Source organism: Gigantopelta aegis, chromosome 15 (assembly GCF_016097555.1).
Source record: "Gigantopelta aegis isolate Gae_Host chromosome 15, Gae_host_genome, whole genome shotgun sequence".
NCBI classification, from domain to species: Eukaryota; Metazoa; Mollusca; class Gastropoda; order Neomphalida; family Peltospiridae; genus Gigantopelta; species Gigantopelta aegis.
The window spans coordinates 4325813-4350542 of NC_054713.1; the positions used below are offsets into that span (position 1 = coordinate 4325813).

Genomic DNA, 24730 nt, shown 5'->3' on the forward strand with positions numbered 1-24730 from the left:
TTGAGTTGTTGGGGGGCTTGTAACCAATTGAGTTGTTGGGGGGCTTGTAACCAATTGAGTTGTTGGCGGGCTTGTAACCAATTGAGTTGTTGGGGGGCTTGTAACCAATTGAGTTGTTGGGGGGAGGACATGAAGTGAACTGAAATGGCACAAGTGCGGGCGTGTCGTAGCCCAGTGGTAAAACGCTTGCCTGATGCACGGTCGTTCTGGGCTATTTCTTGTTTCAGCTAGTGCACTATAACTGGTATATTAAAGGCCGTGGTATGTGCTATCCTGTCTGTGGGATGATGTATATAAAAGGTCCCTCGCTACTAATGGAAAAATGTAACATATTTTTTCTCTAAGACTATATGTCACAATTACCAAATGGTTGACATCCAATAGCTGACGACCAACCTTTCTTTAAGTGAGTGCTTTATGACAGGGCTATGTCTCATCCCAGGTTTAAACAAGGCAGATCAATACAAACAAGTAAGTATCTAAAAGTCCCACAAACAGAAGGAAGTGAACTCATAATGATCTATATACATGTATATATATATATCCTGGCATTGAGACTGATGCTCCCATGTGAATGGGAGGGGTTTAAGCAAGCCAGAAACAAACTGACGATCCATCCAAGTATTTAAAACAGCCACAAATTAAGAGAAGTAGTTGAAATTAATGAATAGAAGGAAGTGAACTCATAATGATCTATATACATGTATATATATATATATCCTGGCATTGAGACTGATGCTCCCATGTGAATGGGAGGGGTTTAAGCAAGCCAGAAACAAACTGACGATCCATCCAAGTATTTAAAACAGCCACAAATTAAGAGAAGTAGTTGAAATTAATGAATAGAAGGAAGTGAACTCATAATGATCTATATACATGTATATATATATATCCTGGCATTGAGACTGATGCTCCCATGTGAATGGGAGGGGTTTAAGCAAGCCAGAAACAAACTGACGATCCATCCAAGTATTTAAAACAGCCACAAATTAAGAGAAGTAGTTGAAATTAATGAATAGAAGGAAGTGAACTCATAATGATCTATATACATGTATATATATATATCCTGGCATTGAGACTGATGCTCCCATGTGAATGGGAGGGGTTTAAGCAAGCCAGAAACAAACTGACGATCCATCCAAGTATTTAAAACAGCCACAAATTAAGAGAAGTAGTTGAAATTAATGAATAGAAGGAAGTGAACTCATAATGATCTATATACATGTATATATATATATCCTGGCATTGAGACTGATGCTCCCATGTGAATGGGAGGGGTTTAAGCAAGCCAGAAACAAACTGACGATCCATCCAAGTATTTAAAACAGCCACAAATTAAGAGAAGTAGTTGAAATTAATGAATAGAAGGAAGTGAACTCATAATGATCTATATACATGTATATATATATATCCTGGCATTGAGACTGATGCTCCCATGTGAATGGGAGGGGTTTAAGCAAGCCAGAAACAAACTGACGATCCATCCAAGTATTTAAAACAGCCACAAATTAAGAGAAGTAGTTGAAATTAATGAATAGAAGGAAGTGAACTCATAATGATCTATATACATGTATATATATATATCCTGGCATTGAGACTGATGCTCCCATGTGAATGGGAGGGGTTTAAGCAAGCCAGAAACAAACTGACGATCCATCCAAGTATTTAAAACAGCCACAAATTAAGAGAAGTAGTTGAAATTAATGAATAGAAGGAAGTGAACTCATAATGATCTATATACATGTATATATATATATCCTGGCATTGAGACTGATGCTCCCATGTGAATGGGAGGGGTTTAAGCAAGCCAGAAACAAACTGACGATCCATCCAAGTATTTAAAACAGCCACAAATTAAGAGAAGTAGTTGAAATTAATGAATAGAAGGAAGTGAACTCATAATGATCTATATACATGTATATATATATATCCTGGCATTGAGACTGATGCTCCCATGTGAATGGGAGGGGTTTAAGCAAGCCAGAAACAAACTGACGATCCATCCAAGTATTTAAAACAGCCACAAATTAAGAGAAGTAGTTGAAATTAATGAATAGAAGGAAGTGAACTCATAATGATCTATATACATGTATATATATATATCCTGGCATTGAGACTGATGCTCCCATGTGAATGGGAGGGGTTTAAGCAAGCCAGAAACAAACTGACGATCCATCCAAGTATTTAAAACAGCCACAAATTAAGAGAAGTAGTTGAAATTAATGAATAGAAGGAAGTGAACTCATAATGATCTATATACATGTATATATATATATCCTGGCATTGAGACTGATGCTCCCATGTGAATGGGAGGGGTTTAAGCAAGCCAGAAACAAACTGACGATCCATCCAAGTATTTAAAACAGCCACAAATTAAGAGAAGTAGTTGAAATTAATGAATAGAAGGAAGTGAACTCATAATGATCTATATACATGTATATATATATATCCTGGCATTGAGACTGATGCTCCCATGTGAATGGGAGGGGTTTAAGCAAGCCAGAAACAAACTGACGATCCATCCAAGTATTTAAAACAGCCACAATTAAGAGAAGTAGTTGAAATTAATGAATAGAAGGAAGTGAACTCATAATGATCTATATACATGTATATATATATATCCTGGCATTGAGACTGATGCTCCCATGTGAATGGGAGGGGTTTAAGCAAGCCAGAAACAAACTGACGATCCATCCAAGTATTTAAAACAGCCACAAATTAAGAGAAGTAGTTGAAATTAATGAATAGAAGGAAGTGAACTCATAATGATCGATATACATGTATATATATATATCCTGGCATTGAGACTGATGCTCCCATGTGAATGGGAGGGGTTTAAGCAAGCCAGAAACAAACTGACGATCCATCCAAGTATTTAAAACAGCCACAAATTAAGAGAAGTAGTTGAAATTAATGAATAGAAGGAAGTGAACTCATAATGATCTATATACATGTATATATATATATCCTGGCATTGAGACTGATGCTCCCATGTGAATGGGAGGGGTTTAAGCAAGCCAGAAACAAACTGACGATCCATCCAAGTATTTAAAACAGCCACAAATTAAGAGAAGTAGTTGAAATTAATGAATAGAAGGAAGTGAACTCATAATGATCTATATACATGTATATATATATATCCTGGCATTGAGACTGATGCTCCCATGTGAATGGGAGGGGTTTAAGCAAGCCAGAAACAAACTGACGATCCATCCAAGTATTTAAAACAGCCACAAATTAAGAGAAGTAGTTGAAATTAATGAATAGAAGGAAGTGAACTCATAATGATCTATATACATGTATATATATATATCCTGGCATTGAGACTGATGCTCCCATGTGAATGGGAGGGGTTTAAGCAAGCCAGAAACAAACTGACGATCCATCCAAGTATTTAAAACAGCCACAAATTAAGAGAAGTAGTTGAAATTAATGAATAGAAGGAAGTGAACTCATAATGATCTATATATATATATATATCCTGGCATTGAGACTGATGCTCCCATGTGAATGGGAGGGGTTTAAGCAAGCCAGAAACAAACTGACGATCCATCCAAGTATTTAAAACAGCCACAAATTAAGAGAAGTAGTTGAAATTAATGAATAGAAGGAAGTGAACTCATAATGATCGATATATATATATATATATATATATATATATATATATATATATATATATATATATCCTGGCATTGAGACTGATGCTCCCACGTGAGTAGGAGGGGTTTAAACAAGGCAGAAGCGAACTGTTTGAGGTATCCTGACAGACAGCCACCGAGACTCCCGATTGGTGGAGATGCCTTCATGCGGCCACACAGCAAAATATGTAAGCGAGAAGTACTGCATGTTACCGAGTGCGAGAGAGGTGAACATAGCTGATAATCTGTCTCTAACAATCACTGCCGACATCCGAGCGATGAGCTATCTGTCAGCTCCTGTTAGCACCATCCTGTACATGATGGTTAATAACTTTACACACAGTCGGCAGACTTGTGTTCTGTAAAAAGAAAAAAGAAAGAAATGTTTTATTTAACGACACACTCAACACATTTTATTTACGGTTATATGGCGTCAGACATATGGTTAAGGACCACACAGATTTTGAGAGGAAACCCACTGTCGCCACTACATGGGCTACTCTTCCGATTAGCAGCAAGGGATCTTTTATTTGTGCTTCCCACAGGCAGGATAGCACAAACCATGGCCTTTGTTGAACCAGTTATGGATCACTGGTCGGTGCAAGTGGTTTACACCTACCCATTGAGCCTTGCGGAACACTCACTCAGGGTTTGGAGTCGGTATTTGGATTAAAAATCCCATGCCTCGACTGGGATCTGAACCCAGTACCTACCAGCCTGTAGACCGATGGCCTGCCACGACGCCACCGAGGCCGGTGTGTGTTCTGTAGAATTACCGTCACCATTCCTTCTGTATCTTTCTTTGGGCAGGACGTAGCTCAGTGGTACAGCACTCGCCTGATGCGTGATCGATCTAGGATCGATTCCCGTCGGTGGGCCCATAGGGCTATTTCTTGTTCCAGCCAGTACGTGCTCCATAACTGCATGGTGTAACAAAGGTTGAAGTATGTACTATCTTGTCTGTGGGATGGTACATATAAAAGATGCCTTGCTGCTAATCGAAAAGAGCAGCCCATGATGTGGTGACAACGAGTTTCCTCTCAATATCTGTGTGGTCCTTAACCACAAGTCCGATGCCATTAGTCTTATTCAACTTACTGTACTAGAATAACAACAATGCTATACAACCTGAGTCGTCTCCTCCACTGCAGAATTGTCTTACCTTGCCAGATGTATATCCATATCCGCGCATGGGCAGACCATCGTTCTCAATTCTGCAGTCCTCCATTGCGGTCTTACTTTTTTAAATTAAAAAAAAAGTCTTGTGTGTCGTTAAATAAAACATTTCCTTCCTTCCTTCCTTCCTTCCTTCCTTCCTTCCTTCTTTCTTCTGTTTTGGGGCGGGATGTAGTCGGTTAAGTGCTCACCTGTGGTGCTTGTATCGCAGGACTGAACCACCATAATTAATCAATGTGCTCCAGTGGTGGTGTTAAACAAAATAAACTTCACCATTATGATTTCTTCTTTATCCGATAGTCTGCAGCCTTGCGTTTTGTAGAACTATCATCACCATTACTTCTTTATCTGATAGTCTGCAGCCTTGCGTTTTGTAGAACTATCATCACCATTACTTCTTTATCTGATAGTCTGCAGCCTTGCGTTTTGTAGAACTACCATCACCATTACTTCTTTATCTGATAGTCTGCAGCCTTGCGTTTTGTAGAACTATCATCACCATTTCTTCTTTATCTGATAGTCTGCAGCCTTGCGTTTTGTAGAACTACCATCACCATTACTTCTTTATCTGATAGTCTGCAGCCTTGCGTTTTGTAGAACTATCATCACCATTTCTTCTTTATCTGATAGTCTGCAGCCTTGCGTTTTGTAGAACTACCATCACCATTACTTCTTTATCTGATAGTCTGCAGCCTTGCGTTTTGTAGAACTACCATCACCATTTCTTCTTTATCTGATAGTCTGCAGCCTTGCGTTTTGTAGAACTATCATCACCATTACTTCTTTATCTGATAGTCTGCAGCCTTGCGTTTTGTAGAACTATCATCACCATTTCTTCTTTATCTGATAGTCTGCAGCCTTGCGTTTTGTAGAACTATCATCACCATTACTTCTTTATCTGATAGTCTGCAGCCTTGCGTTTTGTAGAACTATCATCACCATTTCTTCTTTATCTGATAGTCTGCAGCCTTGCGTTTTGTAGAACTATCATCACCATTACTTCTTTATCTGATAGTCTGCAGCCTTGCGTTTTGTAGAACTATCATCACCATTTCTTCTTTATCTGATAGTCTGCAGCCTTGCGTTTTGTAGAACTATCATCACCATTACTTCTTTATCTGATAGTCTGCAGCCTTGCGTTTTGTAGAACTATCATCACCATTTCTTCTTTATCTGATAGTCTGCAGCCTTGCGTTTTGTAGAACTATCATCACCATTTCTTCTTTATCTGATAGTCTGCAGCCTTGCGTTTTGTAGAACTATCATCACCATTACTTCTTTATCTGATAGTCTGCAGCCTTGCGTTTTGTAGAACTATCATCACCATTTCTTCTTTATCTGATAGTCTGCAGCCTTGCGTTTTGTAGAACTATCATCACCATTTCTTCTTTATCTGATAGTCTGCAGCCTTGCGTTTTGTAGAACTATCATCACCATTACTTCTTTATCTGATAGTCTGCAGCCTTGCGTTTTGTAGAACTATCATCACCATTTCTTCTTTATCTGATAGTCTGCAGCCTTGCGTTTTGTAGAACTATCATCACCATTTCTTCTTTATCTGATAGTCTGCAGCCTTGCGTTTTGTAGAACTACCATCACCATTTCTTCTTTATCTGATAGTCTGCAGCCTTGCGTTTTGTAGAACTATCATCACCATTTCTTCTTTATCTGATAGTCTGCAGCCTTGCGTTTTGTAGAACTACCATCACCATTACTTCTTTATCTGATAGTCTGCAGCCTTGCGTTTTGTAGAACTACCATCACCATTTCTTCTTTATCTGATAGTCTGCAGCCTTGCGTTTTGTAGAACTACCATCACCATTACTTCTTTATCTGATAGTCTGCAGCCTTGCGTTTTGTAGAACTACCATCACCATTACTTCTTTATCTGATAGTCTGCAGCCTTGCGTTTTGTAGAACTATCATCACCATTTCTTCTTTATCTGATAGTCTGCAGCCTTGCGTTTTGTAGAACTATCATCACCATTACTTCTTTATCTGATAGTCTGCAGCCTTGCGTTTTGTAGAACTACCATCACCATTACTTCTTTATCTGATAGTCTGCAGCCTTGCGTTTTGTAGAACTATCATCACCATTACTTCTATCATCACCATTACTTCTTTATCTGATAGTCTGCAGCCTTGCGTTTTGTAGAACTATCATCACCATTACTTCTTTATCTGATAGTCTGCAGCCTTGCGTTTTGTAGAACTACTACCATCACCATTACTTCTTTATCTGATAGTCTGCAGCCTTGCGTTTTGTAGAACTACCATCACCATTACTTCTTTATCTGATAGTCTGCAGCCTTGCGTTTTGTAGTATCTGATAGTCTGCAGCCTTGCGTTTTGTAGAACTACCATCACCATTACTTCTTTATCTGATAGTCTGCAGCCTTGCGTTTTGTAGAACTACCATCACCATTACTTCTTTATCTGATAGTCTGCAGCCTTGCGTTTTGTAGAACTATCATCACCATTACTTCTTTATCTGATAGTCTGCAGCCTTGCGTTTTGTAGAACTACCATCACCATTACTTCTTTATCTGATAGTCTGCAGCCTTGCGTTTTGTAGAACTATCATCACCATTACTTCTTTATCTGATAGTCTGCAGCCTTGCGTTTTGTAGAACTACCATCACCATTTCTTCTTTATCTTTCTTCTTTTTCTCTTCTTTCTTTTCCTTTTCTCCAAGTATGTCATAGTTCTGGAGATACCATGTACATGTCATGCATAAGTGTATGAGACAGGGGCTTGATGCGTGGTCAGTTTGGGATCGATCCCTGTCGGTGGGCCTATTGGGCTATTTGTTTCATGCCAGCCAGTGCACCATGACTGGTATATCAATTGCTGTGGTTTGTGCTATCCTGTCTGTGGGATGGTGCATATAGAAGATCCCTTGCTACTAATGGAAAAATGTAGCGGGTTTACTCTCTAAGATTAGTCTATATGTCTAAGTTACTAAATGTTGGACATCCAATAGCTGATGATTAATAAATCAATGTGCTCTAGTGGTGTCGTTAAACAAAACAAACTTTAACTTTTGGTTTTCATGTTTGATAGATCCCCATCTCAACACGGTGGATATCCATTACCTAAAGTTTGTTTTGTTTAACGACACCACTAGAGCACATTGATTTATGTCCATTACCTAAAGTTTGTTTTGTTTAACGACACCACTAGAGCACATTGATTTATGTCCATTACCTAAAGTTTTTGTTTAACGACACCACTAGAGCACATTGATTTATGTCCATTACCTAAAGTTTTTGTTTAACGACACCACTAGAGCACATTGATTTATATCCATTACCTAAAGTTTTTGTTTAACGACACCACTAGAGCACATTGATTTATGTCCAGTTTTTGTTTTAGAGCACATTGATTTATGTCCATATAGTAATAGACACTAGAGCACATTGATTTATAAGACTTACTAGAGCACATTGATTTATGTCCATTACTGTATATTTTAAACATCACAAGGTATTTTTCACTATTAAAGCCGCTTTTGATAATTTAAATTAGAAATACTTACATTTTATCATGTAAATCATGTAATTAATACGTCATGATATTATTGCGTCCATACATGAGTGAACAAAAATGCGTATTTTTATTAATGCGTCGGGCAACATTTGTGTTGTTATATTGTTTGGGCTTCATCTTTCATGTTAACAGAAGTCAGTAGTTGTTTTCACAGCTACTACATAACCTGAAGCTAATCCCATGGTGGGCCGACCAGGAAGCCCTAATTACTTAAAGTAGTGTATTTAGTATAACTACACCTTATTGTTAAGGGTATGCCTCGCACTTTTGTGTGGTGATTGCTTCTAATTAATCCACCAGTAGGAATAAAAGGTAAACGGGTCGCTATTACAGGGCATAATATTTCACGCGTACGCAGACTTATTATTCTAACAAATGTTTTAGACTGATTTTATACACTTTATGCGCAGCACAGGAATAGACGTTAACAAATGCGATATATTGCAACAGTGACAACTTGCGACCAGTCTAAATTAAATGCCATGTATAGAGAAATACGCACGGATTGTTGGTTATGGTTATATAATTTTCTACTGTTTAATTTTTAAAGGAATATATTTAGTAATAAAATTTGTTGATTATAATTATACAAATGTTCAAAACAATTTAAATGTATATAGTAATCCAGAAATGTAAGAAAATTTGAAAAATACTCACATCGCAAAATGAGCTTTTTAAAAACAAAACATTTGGAACATCACTGTATTATATAACCGCTATGATATTCCAGGAAAGTGAAAATAGAATGGCAACATCGAAACGAAAGAAAGATTCTTGAAGTATTCACAAAAAGATGTTTAACAAAAATTGTTTTTGTATTTTGTTTCATCTTTATATTATAAAAGTATTATTTTATTTAGAAGTATTATAGTAAAATCCTGCACATTTTTTATATTGGGAATGAGACTTTAAAAAATGCGTCAAGTTATTATTGCATCGATGTGTTCACCGCATTTTTCGCATTAATTACTTGCTCACATTAATTACTTGCTCGCATTAATTTCATGATTTACAGTATTTAGAATATTAATTTTCCTACACCTGAAGTGGTTTTGGTCATCCAGGTTTTTGTAATATCCACAAAATAATAATTCTAAAACGCACGTTCGTCTGAGAGGTAATGGTTATCGAGACAAGCTGTAGTTATTTTAGACGGTATTTCCCTGTTTAAACATCACAGACTTTAGCTTCTCTCTGTTATAACCATATCCAGGTGTGTGTTACAGGTGTGTAGATTAACTAAACTTAGTGTCCATTCTTATGGGCTAAAACTAGGGCCACCATTACCAACTGTATATAGACATAAACATTTAAACATTGTACTAAGAGATGTTTTCCTGTTTCAGGGGTGCCCATCTCGACCCAATGGATGTCCGAGGGCCACCATTACCAACTGTATATAGACATAAACATTTAAACATTGTACTAAGAGATGTTTTCCTGTTTCAGGGGTGCCCATCTCGACCCAGTGGACGTCCGAGGGCCACCATTACCAACTGTATATAGACATAAACATTTAAACATTGTACTAAGAGATGTTTTCCTGTTTCAGGGGTGCCCATCTCGACCCAGTGGACGTCCGAGGGCCACCATTACCAACTGTATATAGACATAAACATTTAAACATTGTACTAAGAGATGTTTTCCTGTTTCAGGGGTGCCCATCTCGACCCAGTGGACGTCCGAGGGCCACCATTACCAACTGTATATAGACATAAACATTTAAACATTGTACTAAGAGATGTTTTCCTGTTTCAGGGGTGCCCATCTCGACCCAGTGGACGTCCGAGGGCCACCATTACCCGATCCAGATCGCGCAGTACGGCCTGAGTCACCACAGCAAGCATGTCCTGCAGGGGGCGCCCGAGGTGCTGGTCCTCGAGGATGGGGAGGAGGACCGCGTGGCTGACTGGATCATCGTCGACAAGAGGTCACAGGTCACGCTCACCGATGACACCACGCTCGGGATCAGAGTCGTCGAGTTCGCATCTTCAGGTTCGTCACAGGTCTCATAGTCTCATTTTGATAAATGGTTTTCTAACTGGCTTCGGTGGTGTCGTGGTTAACCTTTAGACTACTGGATTAATTTTTAACAAAAACCACGTTGAGTGGGTACAAGTTTATAATTTTTACTCACATATATTCACTTAAATGTTTTATAAATACATGAAATAAAGTTCATATATGAATCGGTAAGTATTATTTTCGTGTCTTTTTTATTAATTTTTATTATTTTAGATCGGCTAATGGTGATTAAAATTAGGCAAAAAATCGAAAAAGTTGCGTTTACTTACGGGCATTTGTGTCCAGCTGTCCAGTATTTATGTCCATTATTCCCGATAACAGTGGTTTTCTAACCAGAATTTTTTTTTAAAACCCGAACTAAGATTCATATTCATGATATTGCAATATTTGGTCATTTTCGTTGTTGGTAAAACGATCAAATTTATTATCAACTTAGCCGTCACAATCAGCTATCGATCCCTGAAAATGACCGCGACTTGCCGCCATTGTTGTCAAGCGAAAATACTTGCCGAAAACCACTTTTTGAACTCAAAATTTCAAGGTATTTTCAAATGAAAAAATCAAAACTAAAGCCACCATTTTGAAAAAAAATCTTTTTTCTTTAATTATATTTCCGTTTCCGGTGAGTGTCGTGTGCAAACCGGCGGTAAATATGAATTGGGGAATGCACTGTATACAGTGTACAGTATATCGACTGACGTGACGTCGGGCGAGATATCTCACCTGCAGTAGTCAGAAGGTTAAGCCATCAGACATAAGGCTGGCAGGTACGGGGTTCGCAGTCCTGAACCAGCTCCGACTCGGAGCGAGTTTTTAACGACTCAATGGGTACACCCTCTTCTCTCTCGCTAACCACTAACCACTAACAACTAACCCACTGTCCTGGACAGATAGCTGAGGTATGTGCCCAGGACAGCATGCTTGAACCTTAATTGGACATAAGCACGGAAATAAGTTGAAATGTAAAAGCTGAATGTCCCCTCATTATTATAACACATTACAATCTTGATAAATGAAAACTGCATACAAAGTCACAAGTGAACATACTGATGAAGGCAAAGAAAGGGATCACATTGTTGAGTTCGCATCTTCAGGCTCATCGGATATTTCATGGCATCAAGCCTCTAACAACTCTAACAATTATGCTAATTATTGATTTCTTCACATGTTCCTTGTGCAAACTTGGTTTTGCAAAACAAAAAATTTATGCATTACATTTAGGATTCTGTTTATTTAGTTGTGATAGGTTATGCAAAATCCAATGGGTTATCTGAGTGTTATGTAATTTAGAGGGAGGAGTAGACATGTGGTCTTTATAAAACATTACATGGGAGTTGAGGGGGTTATAAAAATGCTAAATTTTGTGTTACAGTAATTGCTGAATGGCCACTCATTATTATGATTTTGTCTTACATTAATTGCTGAATGGCCGCTCATTATTATGAATTTGTCTTCATTAATTGCTGAATGGCCGCTCATTATTATGAATTTGTCTTCATTAATTGCTGAATTGGCCGCTCATTATTATGATTTTGTCTTACATTAATTGCTGAATGGCCGCTCATTATTATGATTTTGTCTTACATTAATTGCTGAATGGCCGCTCATTATTATGATTTTGTCTTACATTAATTGCTGAATGGCCGCTCATTATTAAGATTTTGTCTTACATTAATTGCTGAATGGCCGCTCATTATTAAGATTTTGTCTTACATTAATTGCTGAATGGCCGCTCATTATTATGATTTTGTCTTACATTAATTGCTGAATGGCCGCTCATTATTACGATTTTGTGTTACATTAATTGCTGAATGGCCGCTCATTATTATGATTTTGTGATAACAGATTACAATGTTGAGAATTAAGGGTTGCATACAGAGTCTGACATTTAGTATACATAATGGTGGAAAGAAACGAGGGATCACATTAAATGGTGATAACCACAGTAACCCTCATCCATATTGTCAGGAATTAACCCTTTTACTGATTCAGTCTCACATTACTGACATTCAGTCTCACATTACTGACATTCAGTCTCACATCACTGACATTCAGTCTCACATCACTGACATTCAGTCTCACATCACTGACATTCAGTCTCACATTACTGACATTGTCCCACATTACTGACATTCAGTTTCACATTACTGACATTCAGTCTCACATTACTGACATTCAGTCTCACATTACTGACATTGTGTCACATTACTGACACTGTCTCACATTACTGACATTCAGTCCCACATTACTGACATTCAGTCTCACATTACTGACATTCAGTTCCACATTACTGACATTTAGTCACACATTACTGACATTCAGTCTCACATCACTGACATTGTGTCACATTACTGACATTCAGTCTCACATTACTGACATTGTCTCACATCACTGACATTGTCTCACATTACTGACATTCAGTCTGACATTACTGACATTGTCTCACATTACTGACATTCAGTCTCACATTACTGACATTCAGTCTCACATTACTGACATTGTCTCACATTACTGACATTGTCTCACATTACTGACATTCAATCCCACATTACTGACATAGTTCCACATTACTGACATTTAATTCCACATTACTGACATTCAGTCCATTACTGAAATTTAGTCTCACATTACTGACATTCAGTCTCACATTACTGACATTTAGTCCCACATTACTGACATTGTCCCACATTTCTGACATTCAATCCCACATTATTGACATTCAGTCTCACATTACTGACATTCAATCTCACATTACTGACATTTAGTCCCACATTACTGAGATTCAGTCCATTACCGACATTCAGTCTCACGTTACTGACATTGTCCCACATTTCTGACATTCAATCCCACATTTCTGACATTCAATCCCACATTATTGACATTCAGTCTCACATTACTGACATTTAATCACACATTACTGATATTGTCCCACATTACTGACATTCAGTTCCACATTACTGACAATGTTCCACATTACTGACATTTAGTTCCACATTACTGACATTCAGTCTGATATTACTGACACTTAGTCCCACGTTACTGACATTGTCCCACGTTTCTGACATTCAATCCCACATTATTGACATTCAGTCTCACATTACTGACATTTAGTCCCACATTACTGACATTGTCCCACATTTCTGACATTTAATCCCACATTATTGACATTCAGTCTCACATTACTGACATTCAATCTCACATTACTGACATTTAGTCCCACATTACTGACATTCAGTCCATTACTGACATTACTGACATTTATTCCCACGTTACTGACGTCCCACATTTCTGACATTCAATCCGACATTACTGACTAACAGTCTCACATTACTGACATTGTCCCACATTTCTGACATTCAATCCCAAATTATTGACATTCAGTCTCACATTAGTGACATTCAGTCTGATATTACTGACATTTAGTCCCACATTACTGACATTCAGTCTCACAGTACTGACATTGTCCTACATTACTGACATTTAGTCCCACATTACTGACATTTAGTCCCACATTACTGACATTCAATATCACATAATACCTGTACCTTTGTATTTCACACAGATATTACTATGCTAGTAGTAAATTAAATTTGGTCCTGTTATTTTGTTCCATCATTATAATAATGTGTGTTTGTTAAAAAAAATTGTTATGTTTACAGTTGTAGTTTGTTTTATGACTGGTTTAACACATTTTTTCTCTTGTTTTCCTTTTGTAGATTCTCTAAAGACACCAGGTCTGTCGATATCGGCCGACGAGAAAACGAACCACTTCGTGTCGGTCGACCTCAAGTTCATATCCAACGGAAGTTTATCTGTGATGGTGGAGACTCAGAGTCAGCAGGTGTTTCACATACATTACGTGCTCAGCTCCACGCTGATCCTCATTGAGGGCCGCGACATCTACTACGGCCTCGGTCCACGCCGCGGCCAGTGGATCCACGTCACCCGCGACATCAGCATCGATCTTCAGAAAGGCTTGGCCCTACGGTACAACAAGGGCAAGCGTGCCAAGTTGAAGTACAATTTTTCTAAAATCACCATAATAACAATCCGGGGCCACGGCTGGTTGGATAACCTGACGCTGGCCTCCTCGGCCCATTTGGACGGTTTCTACAGCGCGGCCGACTGGCTGGTCACCCACCAGAATGACCGCGGTGGTTGGCCGGTGATGGTGCGGAGAAAGTTAGTGCCAGGGTTGTTAGAGCTGCCGCCAGGGTGGTACTCAGCGATGGCACAGGGGCAGGCGATGTCGTTGTTGGTGCGGGCGTATCTGTCGTCGGAGAAGAAGAAGTATCTGCGAGCGGCCATGGAAGCGATGAAGTTGTTCGAGATCAGCAGTGAACAGGGCGGAGTTCTAGCCAAGTTCGCAAACACTTACGAGTGGTACGAAGAATACCCGACGACACCGAGCAGTTTCGTTCTCAACGGGTTTATATATTCGCTGTTGGGGTTGTATGATCTAAAGGAGGTCGCAAGCGGCGATGCAGCTCTGATGGCCGAGCGGTTATACAATGTGGGGCTGACGTCACTCAAGTTCATGCTGCTGTTATTTGACACGGGGTCGGGAACGTTGTACGATCTACGGCACGTGGCCCTCGGGGTGGAGCCGAACCGCGCCCGCTGGGACTACCACACCACACATATCAACCAGCTGTTACAGCTCAGTGTCATAGACAAAGACCCTCTATTCAAGACCACGGCCAATCGGTGGATGGGTTACATGAAGGGGAAGAGGTCGCATCACAATTAGCCAATCAGATCCTGCGGCTCAAGTGTTACAGACACAGAGACCACAGCCAATCGGTGGATGGGTTAGCCAATCGGATCGTGCGGCTCAAGTGTCTTAGACAAAGACCCCCCGTTCAAGACATGGCCAATCAGTGGATAGGTTACATGAAGGGGAAGAGGTCACATCACAATTACCCAATCAGATCCTGTGGCTCAGTGTCATAGACACAGAGACCACAGCCAATCAGTGGATGAGTTACATGAAGGGGAAGAGGTTACATCACAATTAGCCAATCACGATGGTGCTTGTTGTACAAGATGATGGGATATTGTTTCATTCTTTTTGTTATTTTTGTTTGTTTAATGATCATAATGTTCAAAGGTACGTTGTTTTTGTTACAGCTCTGTATGGTATTTCTGGTTTTAAAAAAATTTCGTGATTAAAATAGTGATTAAGAGTGTGCCTACAAATGTGTTAAAGATTCACCAATAATCTTAACTGGAAACGAGTAGGCCTAAATGCTCATGTTCGGGAACATTTAAAATGTTTTAAATTGTGAAATATTCTGATTATTCAAAAACATTACCAAAAAACTCCCATAAAACATTTTTATGAAAATGAAACCGAAAATTATTATTAAAATTAGGGCACAATATTTCACGCGAACGGTTGTTCTGCTAGTCGGTTAAAAAGGTTTAAGTTCACTTGAACCACCAATCGGTTCATATACGGTGAACCGCTAGACATTCTGAAATTAAAATGAGCAAACTTGAGACAATAACTCATTTTAATTTAACTTTTAAGTATTGATGATTAGGTTTCATATATATAATTCATGGAACTGAAAAGTCTGTAAAATAAACAAACAAAAAACAATCACATAATCCGACTTCTGGTTATATGTAACGTTTTGAAATATTGTCTCCTAAAAATTAAAATGCTGAACAGCTGTATATGGACAATGAGTGTCCACAGATATTAGGACGACCACGAACCCACTAGATAAACAGAGATGACAATTCTTAGGAAGAAACTAAGTTTGAAGCAGCGATACCGTACAGTTCTGTGAGCTAGAAGACCATGTACCTTTAAAGGTGCACACCCTAGTTTTAACCCATTCAAAATAGACACTAACTTTAGTTAATTTACAAAGCTGAATTGCATTTGGATAAACTTACAATAGAGTAATCTTGAAACCGGGAAATATCCTTAAAAATAGACTTGAACTCAAATCAGAAACCACTACTTCTCAGATGCATGTGTGTTTTTAAAAATATGAAAAATTCATTTTTTTGGTATTAGAAACACCAGGATAACCAAAAACACTTTGCTTTTATGGAAATTGATAATCTAAAGAATACAATAAAAGTAATATTTGATTTCAGTGATCATAAACGGCTCTAATAGTGAAAAATATGCCGTAGTGTTTAAAAACTAGGGTATGTCCCTTTAACTGGGATGACACTTGTAAACAAACAGAAACTGAGGCTGTTATACAGCTACTAGTATTTATCATTCAAATATAGGGTCCAAAAATAAACATTGTCTGTATTAGGCATCTAAACCAAAGTGGACTCTAACCACCTGCATTTATTTAGTTTTCTGGAGTTTTGTGTAAACTGGCATTTGTGTAAAACAGCATCTGTGTATAATCTGGATATCTGTGTAGATCCGCATAATGACGGGAAAGGCACTGTGGGACGGGATTTTTGGTATACGTAATTATTGAAGAACCCCAAACTGGCATGATAAAAAAAACCCTGTTCATTGGCAAAAGCTTTGGTGAGATCTTGTCTAATGCAGCACCCTGTGTATTCTAGCACAGTTCTAGAGTCTCCATTGAAGCCGGTTTAGAGAGGGTCCACTGTTCTAAGTGTTCTAAATGTGATCTTTGAGTTTCTATGTACAACATTAAGCTCTGGCTTCAGTTAATGTCAAGTATACCATGTATACCAGATTCTAAATGTGATCTTTGAGTTTCTATGTACAACATTAAGCTCTGGCTTCAGTTAATGTCAAGTATACCATGTATACCAGATTCTAAATTCAGAATCTTCCTTGATTGGAATTGGGTAAATCTTAAAATTTTTGGTGTATATTTATGATTCAAGATAGCCACCATGTTTTGCAACCATCTTTGATTTTAATGTCCTCTAGTGTTTCATAACATTGAATGGTCACGGTCAAAGTGAGAGTAACAGACGATATGCCAGTACTATAGAAAACCACATTTACAAAGTATACAGTTTTGCCAGTCTGTGATTTAATACAAGTTGTGACTTCGTGCATCCATTACTTCATCAACAATTATCAAAAAAGAAAAAGGGTTATTCCAGAAAGGAGCACCTATAGTATTGGGGTAGGAAAGCAGAAAACATTCTTCTGCTCGTAACCATAAAATAAAATGAAATAATGGTTTTACAGGGTAAAAATTACTCCCTTTTTTCATATTTTTCATTGGATGTATTTGCCCTTTTACTAGCTATCCTGTCTGTGGGATGTTGCATATAAAAGATACCATGTTGCTATTCAAAAAGAGTAGCCTATGAAGTGGCGACAGCAGGTTTCCTCTCTCAATATCTGTGTGTTTCCTTAACCATATGTCGGACACCATATAACTGTAAATAAAATGTGTTGAGTGCGTCATTAAATCAAACATTTCCTTCCATTAATAGGTCTTCTATTTAGGTACTGTTACAGACTATAGAAAGAAGACATAACGTTGATCTCATGAAACCCATGCAGAAATACCATACTTAGAAATATATATACAGTGAAAAACCCCTAAACCGGACCCTCAAAACCAGATGTTTTTCAAGGTTCCTTTTTTAATATTGGTACAAACCAGAACCTCACAAAACCAGATACCCCTTAAAACCAGAATTTTTTACTTGGTGCCATATGTGTCCAGTTTATAGGGGTTTGACGGTTTAAATATTAATCACTTGGATCAAGTTACATCAGAGTAAAACAAAGAGTCTGTGATGTTTAAATACCCTCTAAAAATAGACTAGAGATTGTCTCCATGACCGTTATTTCTCAGAGGTACATACATTTTTAGAATTATGAAAAAATGCATTTTGTTTTTATCATTAAAAACATCAGGATGACCGAAAACACTTCCGATGTACAGAAATGGAAAATCTAAAGAATAAAATCTTAATGTCTGATATCATTTATCAAAAATGGCTCTAATAGCGAAAAATACACTATAGTGTTTAAAAACTAGTATCTGTTACTATAACAAATGTATTGTCTAGCTGTGCTTCTTTCTGGAATTTAACCCTTACCGGTACACATATTCATGGTGATGAAAGCATTGTGATGGTGAGGTATGAGATGTGTGCATGTACGTATACCAAGACGAAGTCGTCTTCAGAGATTAATTGTGTGTATAAATGTAGTGTCGTCATTTTTATATACAGACATACAGATGTTTCATAAATACTTTTCTAGAACTTCAAATCTTGTATTCCCCATTGTGTATTATTTTTTAAAAAGAGTTTATTGTCTCAGAGTCTGACCCATCATCTTCCCTCTCATCCATCTTGTATCCCCTCCCACATCCCCTCCCCACACCACCCCTCCCCACACCACCCCTCCCCACACCACCCCTAGTGTACAGTTTATGACATTTTTGAAAGATATAATCTTTTCAGTGAACCTCCCCACCCATACCTCGAACTTAAGAATTTCTCTCCCACAGCGATTATTCAAATAATTGACATGGTGGAAACGGCCCACAGATGGCAATTTTGAGCCCGCCTGTGGTAATTCTTTTTAAAAGTGACATTTGCAGCAAATAAACATGACTGAAAGGTTATTTTGCAGTATGTAGACATATTTCAAAGTCCAGATGTTAAATATTGGCAGATAATGTACACCAGGTGTATAGATTTTGACATTGTTGAGGAGCTTTGCCCAACGACAAAAGTGCCGTCGGTGATACTCTCTACCTATGGCAATTAATATCTCAATGATGGCAGTTGCCGTTGGTGCTGTCATTCAGTTCCAACCCACCCACACCTACAGGACATTTTTCAGGAAAGCCTATAGTAAACGAGATTTCGCGAATCCCACTTGAGAATGAAAATGTAATTTTAAAAAATAAAAAATTGCCTACTTTATACATGTATGTATAAATAATAATAAAAATATGCACCCCCCCCCCCCCCCTTCCACGAGAGATTGTGCCCCTCACTCCAGATATTGTTCTTATGGGCCTTCAGGTGTGTGGTTTTTGGCATGGTGTGGGTGTGCAATGGATGGACAGTTGTAATATGAGGAGTGCTGTTCACTGTATAGTCACATCCGCTCTGTGTCAAAAAGCACGCACACGGTAGCCCAGTATGTATATAATATACAGACTTGTATATATTGTATATCTTGCCAAAATCCAGGTACATCATGAAATACAACGTTAATGTAAAATATACTCACTGATTTACAGGTGTGTGTGCAGGAATTTTAGCAGGGTTGGGGTGGGGTGGGGTGGGGTGGGGTGGGGTGGGGATATGTGGTCATCTAGATTGTTGTGAGCAAAGTTTATAGGGTGGTCGATTCATGCACAACCAGAATTCAAAGCATTGAAAAAAAACAAAAAACATTTGATTGAGTGGGGGTGGGGTAAGGGGGTGAGGGGGTGTTCGACCACCCACACACCCCTTCTGCACACGCATCTGACTGATCAGTATCTTCTACTTGTATTATGTGTGTTTGTGTCTGTATATCTTGCTGGTTATCCGATGTATATAGTCGTTATGATCATTTTACAAGTTACAGGTATGTAAACAAAATTAATTGACATGTTTTTAATAGTTTGTATGAGCTAAACTGTATGTAATTTGTGTGCAGCATAAATTGCTGTAAACTGTTTAGGAAAAGTGGTATTCTGTAATTTATGGTGTATTCTTTAAATCAGATATAATGTTAGGAAAAGTGGTACTCTGTAATTTATGGTGTATTCTTTAAATCAAATATAATGTTAGGAAAAGTGGTATTCTGTAATTTATGGTGTACTCTTTAAATCAAATATAATGTTAGGAAAAGTGATATTCTGTAATTTATGGTATATTCTTTAAATCAAATAATAATGTTAGGAAAAGTGATATTCTGTAATTTATGGTATATTCTTTAAATCAAATATCATGATATATAATGAATTATGGATGTTCTAAAAACAATTTTCAATACTGACCACCCGTTAAAGGAACTACCTTGAGGTTTTTTTTTGAATTGTTAAAGGTTACACACCACCATTAATTACTCCATGCAGTTCAATACAATTTCTTTGTCAGAATATATTCTGTGAAAAATACAACACTATCAATATATTTAATATAATAATAGTAGCTGTTACAAAATATTATTACTTTGAAACATCGTACCTATGTACTAGAGAACAAAGAAGTGCGAATATGATGAAATTAATTCTGTAAATAAACTCCAAATGGGCTTGAAATGTTCTTAAGACATTGGTCATTTAAAAAAAAACACAAAAAAAACACAAAAAAAACCAATTGATTCAAACTGATTAATTTTAAATAAATTAAAAAATTCATTCATTAATATTTGCATTTCTTCTGTTTTTACATATGGACACAAAAAAATGGAAGAAATTTTGGATATCAATTTTTTTTTTTTTTAAATTAAACATTTTCTAATGGTTGTATTTATTTTCCATTCTTCTTGATGTATAAATATTTTATTGCCTCCCATGTGTTAGGAATCTGGTGTATATACTATTTTTATTTCTCGTTATGCTCAACAATGGCATATAGAAAGGCCGCTATTTTCCTCAGGTGCTCATGTCGGTAAAGTTGCGATCTTGGTGTATATTTCTTTTATTCGGTGATCGCCATTTCGGTTGTGAGGTCTCGTGTATCATGTATTATGTAAATGTTGTCACTTTTCATTGTTTGGTCATGGTGTTATTATTATTTTAATTTTTTTTGGTCAATATATTTCTTTTATATGATCTCTGCATTAATATTTTGCAGCACTACTAGTATGTGTATATTAAAATATATGTGTGTTGTTAAAAAAATCCCGCCCTGTCTTATGATTTTTTTTTAATGAAAAACACATACTGCAGTTTCAAAGCTGCCATTTTATGCATTTTATAACATATAATGAAACCCTTTAAAGCCGGATCCTCTGTAAACTGGAATTCTCTCAAAACCAGACATTTTTAATAGTCCTTTTTTAATAATCTGTACAGAAGAGAACGTTCTAAACGGATATACCTTAAAACCAGACTTTTTACTTGATCCTTTGGATGTTCGGTTTAGAATGGTTTTAGTTTTATCCTGTAACACCTCTAAGCAAAATATCAGGGCCGTAGCTAGGAATGTTTGTTTGGGAGGGCAACTGAGTAGTTAATAGTCTAAAACTCCTTAAACGGTTAAGAAGAGAATTTTCTTTAAGTTCCTATAATGTTTTCTGAATTTAATTTTTTTTAAATTGGGGGGGGGGGGGGGGGGGGCAACTGCCCACCCCCCCACCCCCACCCCCGCTAGCTACGGCCCTGAATATAATTCTTAGGCAAAACAAAAACCCAACTACAGTTATAACTACTTTGTTTTTATCTTGTATGTTAACCAGTTTCTGTGTTAGTCTATAAAGGTATTTAGCTGCCAGTATTGATCAGTTGTGTGTTTAGGAGGCTGAGCGCTAGCTGTAAATTTGACTGGTACCATCCTCTTCTATCATGTCGCATTCATTTAATGTTAGGCACATAAGACCAGTCTAGTGAGTGTATGACTGCGATCGCTCGCCATCCTGAACGTGTCTCTGTTCCGATACCAGACAGAAAGAAGGGGTTAAAAACCGAGATGATATTTGTGTTAACGGGAGCGGGATTGGGGGGAGGAGGTAGTTGTTATCCAGAAATATAAAAGGTGTCCTTTTTAGTTTAAAAGTTGTTTGTTTTTTGTTCGCTTTTTTGGTCTAGTCTGAGAAGACCCTGGTGGTTGTTGTTTTTTTACTGCCCCCAGCCCCCTCCTTATTATAGACTAGCTAAGGCCCTTGGTATTGACTTATGTTATACATAGGACTACATATACATAATTATTATTATTATATATATATTTAGCAGGCGTATGTGCATGAAATTGTGCAAGGGGAATTTAGACTGACGAGCGATTTAAAAAAAAAAAAAATATTATTTTTTTTTTTTTTTGCGGGGGTGAGGTGGGTGGCTTGGGTGTCGGGTCATGCTCGCCCGGAAAATACTGGAGGAGTTGGGTGGGGGTTCGATCACTAAAAACTACTCCTCTGCACATGCGCCTGTATAGCCAGTTTCTTTGGTCTACGAATGACGTCACTTTTGTTTTAATTATTTGATACTTGCCCATGAACTACGCAAAATACATATCTGGTAGATATTACTGTTTTTAAACTACCTCCGATATGAAGGATAATTAACTTTTATTACTGGTACCTTATGTTTGTTCCTGTGTTGTGCAAAACGAAAACAGCTTTTGTTTCTTTTTATTGATGGACCTCGCCCTACGTTTTACTATTATAATTTTAATTTTATACAATGTATTATCTTCTTTTAAAAAAATGAAATTTGGTGCAAAAACTGCAAATAATTAAAATCCTTTAAAAAAAACCTTTGGTTGTGTTTACTGGACACATTTTGTTCATATTATATTGCTTTTTATGTGTATGATGTTTTTATACTGTTAAGTATACAAAGCATGGGGTGATGGTGGGTGGGTAGTGATTGATGTATATAGACGATATTATACGTTTTAATAGTGACTATATTATGTTGCGCTGTTTATATTTATATATGTATGTGTGTGTGTGGTTATCAGGATATTAGAACCAGCAGAATAATATCAGGTCATTTGTTTCATTGAACTGATATCGACATCATCTGTAGACTGGTATCTGTGTCAGGTGGCAGTATTAGACTGGTAATAGGTAATAGTTGTCTGATATCAGTAGACTGGTATTAGTGTTCTCTGATATCAGTAGACTGGTATTAGTGTACTCTGTTATCAGTAGACTGGTATTAGTGTTCTCTGGTATCAGTGGACTGGTACTAGTGTTCTCTCTGATATCCGTAGACTGGTATCTGTACCAGTTGTTATCATTAGACTGGTATTAGTGTACTCTGATATCAGTATACTGGTATTAGTGTTCTCTGATATCAGTAGACTGGTATTAGTGTTCTCTGGTATCAGTGGACTGGTACTAGTGTTCTCTCTGATATCCGTAGACTGGTATCTGTACCAGTTGTTATCATTAGACTGGTATTAGTGTACTCTGATATCAGTATACTGGTATTAGTGTTCTTTGATATCAGTAGACTGGTATTAGTGTACTCTGATATCAGTAGACTGGTATTAGTGTTCTTTGATATCAGTAGACTGGTATTAGTGTACTCTGTTATCAGTAGACTGGTATTAGTGTTGTCTGATATCAATGCACTGGTGTCAAGCGGTATCATTAGACTGGTAATAGGTATTAGTGTTCTCTGATATCATTAGACTAGTAATAGTGGTGTCTGATATCAGTAGACTGGCATCTGTTCTAGTTGATATTATTAGAAGTAACTAGACTAACAACAGCTTTAGCGACACCCATCGAGAACTATGTCGTTTTTAGTTTTCTTTTAAAATATTATTATTATACGGTCCATTTTATGTTTCTTTCTATAAGCAAACAAATTTAAAAAACAAAACCCCCACAAAGCTCCAACTTTCAGCGTCCTATTTTATTATAGAATTTGTTTCTCTCTTTAAGCAAACAACTAAAGTTAATTTAAAAAAAAATTGCAATAGTAATAGTAATAGTAATTTAAAAAAGCAACAAAAAACAACAACAAACCCACCCAACACTCCCATCTCACTGACCTCTGTGCTTAAAGAATGTTTTGGGGGGTTTTTTTTGGTGGGGTTTTTTTTCGGGGGGTGGGGGGGGGGGGGTACCTCCTTTACAAACACTCACCGCTAACTACGCCAATGTTTTTGTCAAATTGTGTTCATTTATAATTCTGTTCAAAGCAAGTATAATGGTAAACATGTATAATCGTAAGCTGCATTGTAACTATGTGAGCGTAAATATACCCGTAAATGAATTTTTGTTCCTCCAAACTTGATGTTTCGAGGTCAGTTGTGTTGTGATATGTAAAGAAATCAAAAGCATTCCATCAAATGTTAGTGTGCATCTATGTGTTTACGTGAATTAAGTTCAGGTTGTCATATAAGTGCTTCCATTGTTTTATGTACATATTGCTGGAATGCGTTGTCTTCAGACATAAAAACCGAAATAACTTGTTTGCCTTGTTTTGTTGTATTTTCTCGTGATGCATGCACACACGCACGCACGTACGCACGCACACACATACACACAGGCACGCACACACATTGAGATAGAAAGATATTGGGAAATTGGGGGACAGACAGACAGAGAAAAAATATGCACGCGCGAGCAACAACGTATACACATTCCATAATATATCTCTCTCTCTCTCTCTCTCTCTCTCTCTCTCTCTCTCTCTCTCTCTCTCTCTCTCTCTCTCTCTCTCTCTCTCTCTCTCTCTCTCTCTCTCTCTCTCTCTCTCTCTCATTCTCATTTTGCCGTCAGGGGAAGCTTCAG

The 24730-nt window shown here is 37.5% G+C and overlaps 1 protein-coding gene across 1 annotated transcript in view; it reads left to right on the plus strand.

Annotated features, from left to right (window-relative positions):
• LOC121390640 (D-glucuronyl C5-epimerase B-like) overlaps window positions 1-16485 on the plus strand; it is a 53391-nt gene extending 36906 nt beyond the window's left edge. Inside the window, exons 5-6 of the mRNA XM_041522503.1 lie at window positions 10123-10359; window positions 14106-16485. Of these exons, the coding sequence (XP_041378437.1) occupies window positions 10123-10359; window positions 14106-15139 (1271 nt within the window). The 3' untranslated portion in view covers window positions 15140-16485. The remainder of the gene's footprint in view (window positions 1-10122; window positions 10360-14105) is intronic.
• Window positions 16486-24730: the final 8245 nt, after the last annotated feature.